We start from the raw sequence: 14,295 nt of genomic DNA on the forward strand, positions 1-14,295 counted from the left end.
TAGGAGAGCTAGAAGGGGGCATGAGAAGTCCTTGGTGTGTCGGATCAAGGAAAACCCCAAGGCTTTTTACTCTTATATGAGAAATAAAAGAATGACCAGGGTGAGGGTAGGGCCGGTCAAGGACAGTAGTGGGAACTTGTGCATGGAGTCAGAAGAAATAGGAGAGGCGTTGAATTAATACTTTTCTTCAGTGTTCACAAAGGAGAGGGGCCATATTTTTGTGGATGAGAGTGTGATTCAGGCGGGTAGGCTGGAGAAAGTAGATGTTCTGAGGAAGGATCTATTAGCAATTTTGAAAAACCTGAGGGTCGACAAGTCCCTGGGCCAGATGGGATATACCCAAGGATTCTTTGGGAGGCAAGGGATGAGATTGCAGAGCCTTTGGCTTTGAATTTTAGGTCCTCGCAGTCCACGGGGATAGTGCCAGAGGACTGGAGAGTGGCGAATGTTGTTCCTCTGTTCAAGAAAGGGAATAGGAATGACCCTGGTAATTATAGGCCAGTTAATCTTACGTCGGTGGTCAGGAAGATAATGGAAAATGTCCTGAAGGATAGGATTTTTGACCGTTTGGAAAGATGCAGCTTAATCCGGGATAGTCAACACGGATTCGTGAAGGGTAGGTCTTGCCTCACAAATTTGATTGATTTCTTTGAGGAGGTAACTAAGTGTGTGGATGAAGGTAGTGCAGTTGATGTCATATACATGGATTTTAGTGAGGTGTTTGATAAGGTTCCCCATGGTCGGCTCATGAAGAAAGTAAGGAGGTGTGGGATAGAGGGAAATTTTGCCAATTGGATAAGTAACTGGCTATCACATAGAAGACAGAGGGTGGTGGTGGATGGAAAATTTTCAGACTGGAGACCAGTTACCAGCGGTGTACCACAGGGATCAGTGCTGGGTCCTCTGCTATTTGTGATTTTTATCAATGACTTGGAGGAGGGGGCTGAAGGGTGGGTCAGTAAATTTGCTGATGAGATAACAAATAGGTTAGACCAAGGAGAGCCAATGGATGTTATCTATCTTGACTTCCAAAAGGCCTTTGATAAGGTGCCCCACGGGAGACTGCTGAGTAAAATAAGGGCCCATGGTATTCGAGGCAAGGTACTAACATGGATTGATGATTGGCTGTCAGGCAGAGAGTTGGGATAAAAGGTTATTTTTCGGAATGGCAACCGGTGACGAGTGGTGTCCCGCAGGGTTCAGTGTTGGGGCCACAGCTGTTCTCTTTATATATTAACGATCTAGATGACGGGACTGGGGGTATTCTGGCTAAGTTTGCCGATGATACAAGATAGGTGGAGGGGCAGGTAGTATGGAGGAGGTGGGGAGGCTGCAGAAAGATTTAGACAGTTTAGGAGAGTGGTCCAAGAAATGGCTGATGAAATTCAACGTGGGCAAGTGCGAGGTCTTGCACTTTGGAAAAAAGAATAGAGTCATGGACTATTTTCTAAACGGTGACAAAATTCATAATGCTGAAGTGCAAAGGGACTTGGGAGTCCTAGTCCAGGATTCTCTGAAGGTAAACTTGCAAGTTGAGTCCGTAATTAAGAAAGCAAATGCAATGTTGTCATTTATCTCCAGAGGCTTGGAATATAAAAGCAGGGATGTACTTCTGAAGCTTTATAAAGCATTTGTTAGGCCCCATTTAGAATATTGTGAGCAATTTTGGGTCCCACACCTCAGGAAGGACATACTGGCACTGGAGCAGGTCCAGCGGAGATTCACACGGATGATCCCAGGAATGGTAGGCCTAACATACGATGAACGTCTGAGGATCCTGGGATTATATTCATTGGAATTTAGGATGTTTAGGGGAGATCTAATAGAAACTTGCAAGATAATGAATGGCTTAGATAGGGTGGACGTAGGGACGTTTTTTCCATTAGCAGGGGAGACTAGGACCCGGGGGCACAGCCTCAGAACAAAAGGGAGTCACTTTAGAACAGAGATGAGGAGAAATTTCTTCAGCCAGAGAGTGGTGGGTCTGTGAAATTCATTGCCACAGAGGGCGGTGGAGGCAGGGACATTGAGTGTCTTCAAGACAGAAGTTGATAAATTCTTGATTTCTCGAGGAATTAAGGGCTATGGAGAGAGAGCGGGTAAATGGAGTTGAAATACGCCATGATTGAATGGTGGAGTGGACTCGATGGGCCGAATGGCCTTACTTCTGCTCCTATGTCTTATGGCCTTATGACACCAAGATTGGTGGAGTAGTGGCTGAGGTGGAGGCTGTTGTAGGCTGCAAAGAGACATTGATAGGATGCAGAGCTGAGCCGAAAAATGGCAGATGGAATTTAACCCTGATAAGTGCGAGGTGATTCATTTTGGTAAAGAAAATTTGAATGCGGATTACAGGGTCAATGCCAGGGTTCTGAGGAATGTGGAGGAACAGAGAGATCTTGGGGTGCATATACACAGATCTCTGAAGGTTGCCACTCAAGTGGATAGAGCTGTGAAGAAGGCCTATAGTGTGTTCGCGTTTATTAACAAGGGGCTTGAGTTTAAGAGCCGCGGGGTTATGCTGCAACTATACATGACTCTGGTGAGACCACATTTGGAGTATTGTGTGCAGTTCTGGTCACTTCATTATAGGAAGGATGTGGAAGCATTGGAAAGGGTGCAAAGGAGATTTAGCAGGATGCTGCCTGGTTTGCAGGATAGGTCTTATGAGGAAAGGTTGAGGGAGCTAGGGCTTTTCTCTTTGGAGCGGAGGAGGATGAGAGGTGACTTAATAGAGGTTTATAAGATGATGAGCGGGATAGATATAGTGGGTGTTCAGAGACTATTTCCTCGGGTGGATGTAGCTGTTACAAGGGGGCATAACTATAAGATTCAGGGTGGGAGATATCGGAGGGATGTCCGAGGTAGGTTCTTTACTCAGAGTGGTTAGGATGTGGAATGGACTGCCTGCTGTGATAGTGGAGTCGGACACTTTAGGAACTTTCAAGCGGTTATTGGATAGGCACATGGAGCACAGCAGAATGACGGGGCGTGGGGTAGCTTGGTCTTGGTTTCGGACAATGCTCGGCACAACATCGAGGGCCGAAGGGCCAGCTCTGTGCTGTACTATTCTATGTTCTATATTCCCTAAGCTCCAAGCCTAGAGCCGGGGCGAGAACAGGATGAGCCACATCCAGGTCCTGGTTCCTCTCAGGAAAGGGAGTGAATGTTTATGGGTGGGATACCATTCAAACACGCTTTGTCCCAGACAGTATTGAGCTTCTTCAGTGTTGTTAGAGGCACTGATTCAGATAAGTGGAGAGTATTCCATCACACCCTGACTTGTGCCTTATAATGTACATGGTGTTGGAGAGTCAGGAGGTAAGTTACTCACCACTGTATTCCTAGCCTCTAAACTGCTCTTAAAGCCACAGTATTTGTATGGCTAGATCAGCTGAGTTTCTGGTCAATGGGGAGCCCCAGGATGTTGATAGTTGGGAATTAAATGATCCGAAACCATTGAATGGCAAGGAGTGATGGTTAGATTTTTTCCTGTTGGAAATGGTCATTCCCTGGCACTTGTGTGGCACAAATGTAGGGCGGAATTCTCCCCCCCCCCCCCCCCCCCCCCCCCCCGCGCAGGGTGGGAGAATCGCCGGGGCGTCGCGCGAGTCCCGCCACACCTCCCGGCACCCGCACGCGATTCTCCTACCCCACCCCAAACCGGCACGGCGAGAATCACGGCTGGCCGCTTGGAGAATCGCCGCTCGCCGTTTGTAACGGGCGAGCGGCGATTCTCTGGCCCGAATGGGCCGAGCGGCCTGCCCAACACGACAGGTTCCCTCCGCCGCCGTCCACACCTGGTCGCTGCCGGTGGGAACAGCGTGCTGGGGGGGGGGGGCAGCCTGTGGAAGGGGGAGGGGGTTCCTGCACCCGGGGGGGGCCTCAAAAGGGGTCTGGCCCGCGATCAGTGCCCACCAATCGGCAGGCCGGCCTCTCTGAACGAGGACCTCCTTTCCTCTGCCGCCCGCAAGATCCATCCGACATCATCTTGCGGGGCGGCCGCGGGGAGGACGGCAACCGCGCATGCGCGGGTTCGCGCCGGTCAACCTGCGCATGCGCGGATGACGTCATTTACGCGGTGCCGGCCGCATCATTTACGTGTCAATGACGCGGCGCCGCTCCTAGCCTCCCGGGGACGGGAGAATAGGGGGCTAGGAGCGGCCTCCGACGCTGGAATGAAACACTCCGATTTTCACTCCAGCGCCGGGACTTCGTCTCCCAATGGGAGAATTGCGCCCGTTATTTCCCCATTTGTTAGTCCAAGATTGGATATTGTCCATGCCTTGCTGCATTTTGAAACATATTGCTTAAGTATCTGTGAAGTCACAAGTGGTGCTAAACATTATGCAATAATTAGCAATCTGACCTTATGATGAAAGGCAGATCATTGATGAATCAGCTGACGATGGTTGGACCTAGGAAACTACCCTGAAGAACGCCAGCAGTGATGTCCTGAGATTGAGATGAATGATCTCCAACAACCCCAACCATCATTTATGCTAGCTGTAGCTCCAACCAGTGGAGAGGCTTCCCCCCGATTCCCATTGACTCCAGTTTTGCTCGGGCTCCTTGATGCCACACTCAATCAAATGCTTTATCGATGTCAAGGGCAGTCACTCTCACCTCATCTTCTGGAGTTCAGTTCAAATGTTTATGTTTGAACCAAGGCTGTAATGAGGTCAGCAGCCCTGGCAGAACTCGAACTGAGCATCAGTGAGCAGGTTATTGCTAAACAAGAGCTGCTTGAAAGCACTGTTAATAACCCCTTCCATCACTTGACTGATGATCAAGAGTGGAATGTATTGGCTGGGTTGGATTTGTCTGCTTTTTGTGCAGAGAATATATGTGGGCAGTTTTCCACATTGTCGGGTAGATGCCAGTAACGTAGGAAATGGCCTAACAGAGTTTAAATTGAAAGAGAAAATAAACACAACCACAATAACAAAGTCTCCCTGACCTGTTCTTGTACAGACAGTGAAGTCCCACTTTGAAGCCTTTATACCCATTTTTGCAGCATCTCCCGTTGAAAAACATAACTCCCACTTCCAGGTTTCCCCTGCACCTACTGCATTATGGTGTGGGCAACATATAATTATTCAGCTCTCTTGTCATGCAAGGTCTATTGCAGTGGGCTTGCAAAAAGTCTAGTTGGCTGGTGATTTTGGTGCCCCCCGGACCTCCACATTGTGGGAAATAGGCGTGTTGACTTTGGGTTCAGTATCCAACATCACGGGCAGCACGGTAGCACAAGTGGATAGCACTGTGGCTTCCAAGCGTCAGGGCCCCAGGTTTGTTTCCCCACTGGGTCACTGTCTGTGCAGAGTCTGCACGTTCTCTTCGTGTCTGCATGGGTTTCCTCCGGGTGCTCCGGTTTCCTCCCACAGTCTAAAGACGTGCAGGTTAGGTGGATTGGCGATGATAAATTGCCCTTAGTGACCAAAAAGGTTAGATGGGGTTATTGGGTTACGGGGATAGGGTGGAAGTGGGTCGGTGCAGATTCGATGGGCCAAATGGCCTCCTTCTGCACTGTATGTTGTATGTTCTATCACCATGCTGGATTTCATGCATGCAGTCCTGGTCTAGCAATGCAAAATTCTGAACATGAAATCATTTAAAATTTACCTTGCTGATATACAGCTTTCCAGAGGCTTTCACTGCCAAGAAAGTCACTCCCTTTGGCCTCTGTTTGAATTTACAGCTTGGGGTCTGATAATGTGATTGGAGTTCAATCTGTATTTTTCAACAGAATCATGCTAGCTTGAGGCAGGTGTCCCTAATGTCTGTCATTCAGAATTGCAGCCAGTCAGATCAGGGTGGCTGCGAGTGATAAGTCCCCACTCTATTTGAACTGCCACTCCCCCGCCGCCGTACCCCCACCCAGCCCTACACTTTTAGCGACTGGATTGCAGCTCCCAAGGAGTGCTGAATTACAGCACACCCTTGAATAGAATGCTCCTTAATGGTCGATTCTGGCAATTTCAGCAGTCATTTTAATGGATGGCATGGAAGAGAAAGTATAAAAACTCCTCTGGCTACTGAACTGCACGACCATGAGTCAAAATTAACAGCCCTTGAAATGTTGGAGTGAACAGATGATGTAGCTCTTCTGACTAACCTGGCTCGCCGAAATCCACTTGCAGTAGAGCGGGATGCTTCATCAATAAGGGGAGTTATAATCTTTTCAGACATGTCAGTCAGAATGGTAAACGTTGGTTCCACAATAAAGTCAATAAAACCTGGAAAAAAATCATGGCAATTATTTTAGAAATAATAAATACTTCTTAAAGGCCTGTAAAGTGAATGACCCTTGCAATGGAGGATCTGACAGGGACTGTATTCATGTTTTTGGAATGTAAATCCCCAGATAAGTACAACATTATCATTCTTAGTTGCTCCGGATTGTCAAGGTGACAGACATTTATCCTTTCATAGTCTAGAGATCCAATCATCTGCAGCAGTTTAGTTCAGAGTTAATGGAACAGGAAGATTGTATTTCTCTTCACATTAAGAGAAGGAAAACTTCATTTCCTATCCCGTTGTGTTATTTGATTATGGGACTGCTGGAAACTCCTGCTTTAGAAAGAAAACTATTTTACCTCAACTGAAATCTTATTTATTTTAAATGCAGATCAGAGAAATTATTCTATGAAACATAGAAAACATCATAGATTCAGTGTGAGACAGCAATAAAATATTTCGCCAAATTTTATATAAAATTACCAACATTATCAGCAACAGAAAACAGCTGAATCAATAAACAGGCTAGGCACAGAATCAAATCCTGTTGTTGTCTCCATTTAATTTGGCTGGAGCAGATGTTGCCAGACTGAGTGGCAAAATGGGTTAGCACGATGCTCTTTCAATTCTTAATTAGGTCTAAACTCAGAAAATCACTTTCAGCTGTTGTTGGCAATTTTACAGGATACACAAAATTGTCGGAGGTGAGACTTAAACCAGCCTGCAACTTTTACATAGATACATAAAAAACAGAAACAGGATGAGGTCATTCGGCCCTTCATGCCTGCTCCGCCATTCGTTATGATCTTGGCTGATCATCAAGTTCAATGAACTGATCCCACCTTCCCCTCCCATATCCCTTGATCCCATTAGCTCCAAGAGCTACATCTAATTCCTTCTTGAAAATACCCAAAGCTTTAGCCTCAACTACTTTCTGTGGTAGCGAATTCCACAGATTCACCACTCTCTGGGTGAAGACATTTCTCCTCACCTCAGTCCTAAAAGGTTTAACCCTTGTCCTCAAACTCTGACCCCCTCGTTCTGGACTCCCCACCATCGGGAACATTCTTTCTGAGTCTCCACTGTCTAATCCTATTAAATTTTTATAGGTTTCTATGAGATCCCTCTCACTCTTTTGAACTCCAATGAATATAATCCAAAATGACTTATTCTCTCCTCACATGAAAGTCACGCCATCCCACGAATCAGCCTGGCCCAAACCTTTGCTGCACTCCTTTAAAAAGGCAGTGGAGCATTCTGGTGGCAGCAGGATTTTAAAATTTATTGATGGAAAGTGGGTGTTGCCGGCTGGGCCACCATTTATTGACCATCCTTAACTGCCCTTGACCCAAGTGATTATTAAGCCATTTCAGAGGGTGTTTGAGAGTAAACCATATTGCTGTGGATGTGGAGCCAGACCAGGTAAAGATGGCGGTTTTTCCTCCCTAAAGGGCATAGTGAACCAGATTGTTATTTACGAAAATCAATGATGGCTTGATAGAATCATCTTCCCAGATTTTTTTATTGAATTTAAATGTCATCTTCTGCCATGAATGGATATGGACCGGAGTCCCCACAGCATCATCCTGTGGGTCTGTTGGTGACTATTATCAGCATACCACTATGCCATTACTGCTATGCCAATTGATAGCAGTAGAAAGCATGAGAAAGTTGAACACTGAATAATGGCACACCATTTTAAGAACACAAACTCCAATATTTACCAACTGGAGACCTGGGTTGAGCAGGTGGAGAAGAGGACAGATACCAGCTACAGGCAAGGAACCAGGAGGTCTGGTCTATGAGACAGGCTAACAGAAAGAAGAGAGAGAATACCTATGCCAGACAATGCCAGAAATAATCCAGAGGAGCTGGATTTTGCATCAAAAGAAGTTCAATGACCTCACACAAGTGGTCAAGGTCAATAAATGCCAATCCCACTAAAATTTAAAATGCCATACACCACCGGTTATCCCACTGGTTCCCCCTCATACACTATTCAATGTACAACACCCTCATTACCCAACTGCTAAAGATCTTTATCAATCATGACTCAGATGTCATACCAAACATTTCTATGCCTCATCTGATCCTCATACAGTTACTGCTTTACATTCATATCTCATAGCTTGCCCTTGCTGAGAGCTATTTAATTATAGATGTTATAGGTCAGTTTAGCTACAAGGGAGTTTGGCAAGACTGAATGGTATTTGTTTTCATGCACAGAGTCTGATGAAAAAGACAGATGAGTTGAGGGCACAAATTAAAACATGGGGCATGATGTAATTGCTGTCTCTGAGACACAGTAGAGAGAGGGGCAGGAATGGCAACTTGATATTCCAGAATATAGGATCTTCAGGCAAGACAGGGAAGGCGGCAAAAGAGAAGAGGTGTCACAGTTTTGATCAGGGAATCAATTACAGCAGTAAGGAGGGGCCACATCTTGGAAGGCTCTTCAAATGAAGCTATACGGGTAAACTTAAAAAAACAAAAATGAGCGATCACATTGTTGCGAGTGTTCTATTGGCCCCCAAACAGTCCAAGAGAAATAGAAGAGCAGATGTGTCAACAAATTTCAGAGAAGTGTAAAAGTGATAGGGTAGTGATAGTGGGGGATTTCAACTTCCCAAAAATGAACTGGAGTAGTCATCGAGTGAAACGATTAGAGGGAGTGGAATTGATCAAATGCATCTCGGAGAAATTTTTAAACCTGTATGTAGAAGGCCGTACAAGAGAAGGGGCGGTCCTGGGCTTGATTTTAAGTAATAAAGCCGATCAAGTGGTTGAAGTATCAGTGGGGGAGCATTTTGCAGATGGTCAGGTGTGTGGAAAGGGCAATGCATTTGACATAGTCTACTTGAACTTCAGCAAGGCTTATGATAAGGTCCACATGGGAGACTGATAGGGGGACTTCCGGTTGCGACCACGGAGTGAGCGGTCAAACATTGGCAGCTCCCGCTCATGTTGGTCTTTTTGTGGCTTTTATGCCGGATTGTCACAGGAAAAAGGTGTAGAAGAGCAGAAGAAAGTGACACCTAGTTTATGGAGCTGCGGCCCAGAAGTACTCTGAAAAGAACAAAACAGGTGGCGGCGGTGAGTGAGGAGCGGACAATGCTCACGGAGATGGTGGATAATAGGGTATGACCCCGTCGGCTTTGTGGTCGATGGACTAGTTGGTGAGCTTCCGTAATGAGAAGTTCACCCAACAGTGGAAGGCAAGTGTGGAGGACCTGACCTGGATGGTGGACTCGGTCAAGGCGATGGTTGACCGCATGGAGATGAAACTGGCAGCCCAGGGACAGGCGATCCAGAGGTTGGAGGAGCAAGCGGGGGAGCAGAGATTGGGCTGCTGCATGACCAGCAGAAGATACTGCTGGAGAAAGTGGAGGACTTGGAGAACCGTTCTCGGAAGCAGAACATTTGGGTCGTGGGTCTGCCGGAGGGAATCGAAGGATCGGATACGGGTATGTTGGAGAAGCTGCTTGGAGAAGGTGCGTTTGATCGACCATTAGAGGTGGATCGTGCCCACAGGGCACTGATGCGCAAACCCCAGGGTGCAGGCAGAGAAATGGGTGACCACCAGAAAGGGCAGGCAGTCAGTGCAGGAATCCCCTGTGGTTGTCCCCCTTTCGAACAGGTATACCCCTTTGGATACTGTCGGGGGGATAGCCTATCAGGGGAAAACAGCAGCAGCCAGAGCAGTGGCACCACGGCTGGCTCTGATGTTCAGAAGGGAGGGTCAAAGCGCAGAAGAGCAATAGGAATAGGGGACTCTATAGTCAGGGGCACAGATAGGCGCTTCTGTGGACGTGAAAGAGACTCCAGGATGGTAAGATGCCTCCCTGGTGCCAGGGTCCAGGATGTCTCCGAACGGGTAGAGGGCATCCTGAAGGGGGAGGGCAAACAGGCAGAGGTCGTTGTACATATTGGTACTAACGACATAGGCAGGAAGGGGCATGAGGTCCTGCAGCAGGAGTTCAGGGAGCTAGGCAGAAAGTTAAAAGACAGGACCTCTAGGGTTGTAATCTCGGGATTACTCCCTGTGCCACGTGCCAGTGAGGCTAGAAATAGGAAGATAGAGCAGCTAAACACGTGGCTAAACAACTGGTGTAGGAGGGAGGGTTTCCGTTATCTGGACCACTGGGAGCTCTTCCGGGGCAGGTGTGACCTATATAAGAAGGACGGGTTGCATCTAAACTGGAGAGGCATAAATATCCTGGCCACGAGGTTTGCTAGTGTCACACGGGAGGGTTTAAACTAGTATGGCAGGGGGGTGGGCACGGGAGCAATAGGTCAGAAGGTGAGAGCATTGAGGGAGAACTAGGGAATAGGGACAGTGTGGCTCTGAGGCAGAGCAGACAGGGAGAAGTTGCTGAACACAGCGGGTCTGGTGGCCTGAAGTGCATATGTTTTAATGCAAGAAGTATTACGGGTAAGGCAGATGAACTTAGAGCTTGGATTAGTACTTGGAACTATGATGTTGTTGCCATTACAGAGACCTGGTTGAGGGAAGGGCAGGATTGGCAGCTAAACGTTCCAGGATTTAGATGTTTCAGGCGGGATAGAGGGGGGTGTAAAAGGGGTGGCGGAGTTGCGCTACTGGTTAGGGAGAATATCACAGCTGTACTGCAGGAGGACACCTCAGAGGGCATTGAGGCTGTATGCAGATAGGTAGACAGATTTTGGAAAAGAGTAAAAACAACAGGGTTGTGGTGATGGGAGACTTCAACTTCCCCAATATTGACTGGGACTCACTTAGTGCCAGGGGCTGACACGGAGCAGAGTTTGTAAGGAGCATCCAGGAGGTCTTCTTAAAACAATACGTAGAGTCCAACTAGGGAAGGGGCGGTACTGGACCTGGTATTGGGGAATGAGCCCGGCCAGGTGGTAAATATTTCAGTAGGGGAGCATTTCGGGATTAGTTTTTTTAAAATTAAATATTTTATTGAAAATTTTTGGTCAACCAACACAGTACATTGTGCATCCTTTACACAATATTATAACAACACAAATAACAATGACCTATTTTATAAACAAAAAATGAATAAATAATAAATAACAAAAAATGAAAACTAGCCCTAATTGGCAACTGCCTTGTCACAAGTAACACTCTCCAAAAATATAATTTAACAGTCCAATATATAATTATCTGTGCATTTCGGGATTAGTGACCACAATTCAGTAAGTTTTAAAGTACTGGTGGACAAGGATAAGAGTGGTCCTCGGATGAATGTGCTAAATTGGGGGAAGGCTAATTATAATAATATTAGGCGGGAACTGAAGAACATAGATTGGGGGCGGATGTTTGAGGGCAAATCAACATCTGAATGTGGGAGGCTTTCAAGTGTCAGTTGAAAGGAATTCAGGACCGGCATGTTTCTGTGAGGAAGAAGGATAAATACGGCAATTTTCGGGAACCTTGGATAACGAGAGATATTGTAGGCCTCGTCAAAAAGAAAAAGGAGGCATTTGTCAGGGCTAAAAGGCTGGGAACAGACGAAGCCTGTGTGGAATATAAGGAAAGTAGGAAGGAACTTAAGCAAGGAGTCAGGAGGGCTAGAAGGGGTCACGAAAAGTCATTGGCAAATAGGGTTAAGGAAAATCCCAAGGCTTTTTACACGTACATAAAAAGCAAGAGGGTAGCCAGGGAAAGAGTTGGCCCACTGAAGGATAGGCAAGGGAATCTATGTGTGGAGCCAGAGGAAATGGGCGAGGTATTAAATGAATACTTTTGCATCAGTAGTCACCAAAGAGAAGAAATTGGTAGATGTTGAGTCTGGAGAAGGGTGTGTAGATAGCCTGGGTCACATTGAGATCCAAAAAGACGAGGTGTTGGGTGTCTTAAAAAATATTAAGGTAGATAAGTCCCCAGGGCCTGATGGGATCTACCCCAGAATACTGAAGGAGGCTGGAAAGGAAATTGCTGAGGCCTTGACGGAAATCTTTGGATCCTCACTGTCTTCAGGTGATGTCCCGGAGGACTGGAGAATAGCCAATGTTGTTCCTCTGTTTAAGAAGGGTAGCAAGAATAATCCAGGCTGGTGAGCCTTACTTCAGTGGTAGGGAAATTACTGGAGAGAATTCTTCGAGACAGGATCTACTCCCATTTGGAAGCAAATGGACGTAGTGCCACATTAGAGGGGCGATAGGGGAGCAGGAGATGAAAGTAGCGATTGGGAGGATGCAGTTGGGGAAGGTAGAAGGGCCGCTAGGTCTTTGGTGGAGTACTATAAGAATTTTAGGGATAGGTTGGCGCCGCTGATGGTGGGAATGTTAGAGGACGTGATAGGGAAACGGGTGCTGCCACAGACTTTGGGGCAGGCCTCGATCTCCTTGCTGCTAAAGAAGGATAAGGATCCAACAGTGTGGATCATATTGGCCTATATCACCCTTGAATGTGGATGGAAAGGTTAGATTGGAGGAGTGCCTCCCGTAGGTGATAGGGGAGGATCAGACGGGGTTTGTGAAAGGGAGATAATTCTTTTTGAATATTAGGAGGGTACTGAATGTAGTTATAGCACCGGCGGAGGGGAGGGAGACAGAGGTGGTGGTTGCGCTGGACGCCGAAAAGGCATTTGATCGGGTAGAGTGGGGGTTTTTGATGGCGGTGTTAGAGCGATTTGGGATTGGGCCACGATTTGTGCAGTGTGTACGATTAATACATAGGGATCCGAGGGAGAATGTCCACACAAATAGTATGAGTTCAGAGTATTTTGCTCTGCACCGGGGGACCAGGCAGGGGTGTCCTATGTCCCCCCCCCCCCCGCTGTTGTTTGCACTAGCGATTGAGTCTAAGGCCATCGTGTTGAGGAGTTTGGGGGTGTGGAATGGGATAGTGTGGGGGGGGGGGGGGGGGGGGGGAGCATAGCGTATCTTTATATGCGGATGATTTGTTCTTGTACATGTTGGAGCCAAGTGTATCGATTGGAGGTATACTGGAGCTGTTCCGAGTGTTTGGGTCCTTTTCGGGGTATAAGCTAAATTTGGACAAAAACAAATATTTTGTGGTGTCCCGACTGGTGGTGGGGGGCTGCCGTTCCGTAAGGCGGCGACCCACTTTAGATACCTGGGGGTGCAGGTGGCATGGGATTGGGGGTGTGCTCCATAGGCATAATCTTACTCGTCTGGCAGAGAGGGTGAAGGCAGAATTGGCAAGGTGGGAGGGTCTTCCTCTGTCGCTGGCGGGTTGGGTGCAGGCGATTAAAATGAATCTGTTGCCGCGGGTTTTGTTTACTTTTCAGTGCCTGCCGATCTTTTTGCCAAAGACGTCTTTTAAGGAGGTAGAGAGGATGATTACCTCGTTTATCTGCGGTGAGGGGGGGGGCTAGGATTACGAAGCTGATTCTGCAGCAAGCGCAGCAGTATGTGGGGTTGGGTCTGCCGAATCCACTATATTATTACTGGGCAGCGAATGCAGAAAAGGTGAGGAGCTAGGTCAGAGGCGGGGACTCCCAGAGGATTAAAATAGAGGAAAGTCTGTGTAGGGGGTTGGGGCTGAGGGCGTTGGCAACAGCGCCGCTCCTGATGGCCCCGGGTAAATATTCGGGGAGTCCGGTGATGGTGGCCATTTTGAAGATCTGGAGGCAGTTGAGACAGCACTTTAAGTTGTGGGTGGGATCAAGGGAGATGTTGATTTGTTTGAGCCAGGGAGTTGGGATGGGAGTTTTCAGAGATGGGAGGAGAGGGGAGTTAGAATATTAAAGGATTTGTGTCTGGGGGCCGGTTTGCAAAGCTGGAGGAGTTGGGGGAGAAATATGGGCTGGGGCAGGGGGATATCTACAGGTCCGAGATTTCGCCAGGAAGCAGGTTCAGAGCTTCCCGATGGCGCCAGCGCCCACATTGTTGGAGGAGGTATTGACGGCAGGAGGGGTGGGGGGAGAGGGGGTGTTGTGGGTGATCTATGCGGTGATTCTGGGGAGGACAAGGTATCATTGGAGGGGGTTAAAGCGAAGTGGGAGGAAGAGTTGGGGGAGAGTATGGAGGAAGGATTGTGGTGGGAGGTGCTCCGGAGGGTGAATTCCTCAACCTTGTGTGAAGGTGGTGTACAGAGCGCAC

General features: G+C 47.6%; 1 protein-coding gene across 3 annotated transcripts in view; it reads right to left on the reverse strand.

The window, feature by feature from the left end:
• pde1ca (phosphodiesterase 1C, calmodulin-dependent a) overlaps positions 1 to 14,295 on the reverse strand; it is a 1,198,716-nt gene that overhangs the window by 412,430 nt on the left and 771,991 nt on the right. For all 3 annotated transcript variants that reach the window (XM_072467371.1, XM_072467370.1, XM_072467372.1), the window contains exon 13: positions 6,119 to 6,239. In XM_072467371.1, the coding sequence (XP_072323472.1) occupies positions 6,119 to 6,239 (121 nt within the window). The remainder of the gene's footprint in view (positions 1 to 6,118; positions 6,240 to 14,295) is intronic.

This window comes from Scyliorhinus torazame, chromosome 11, assembly GCF_047496885.1.
Source record: "Scyliorhinus torazame isolate Kashiwa2021f chromosome 11, sScyTor2.1, whole genome shotgun sequence".
Taxonomy (NCBI): Eukaryota; Metazoa; Chordata; class Chondrichthyes; order Carcharhiniformes; family Scyliorhinidae; genus Scyliorhinus; species Scyliorhinus torazame.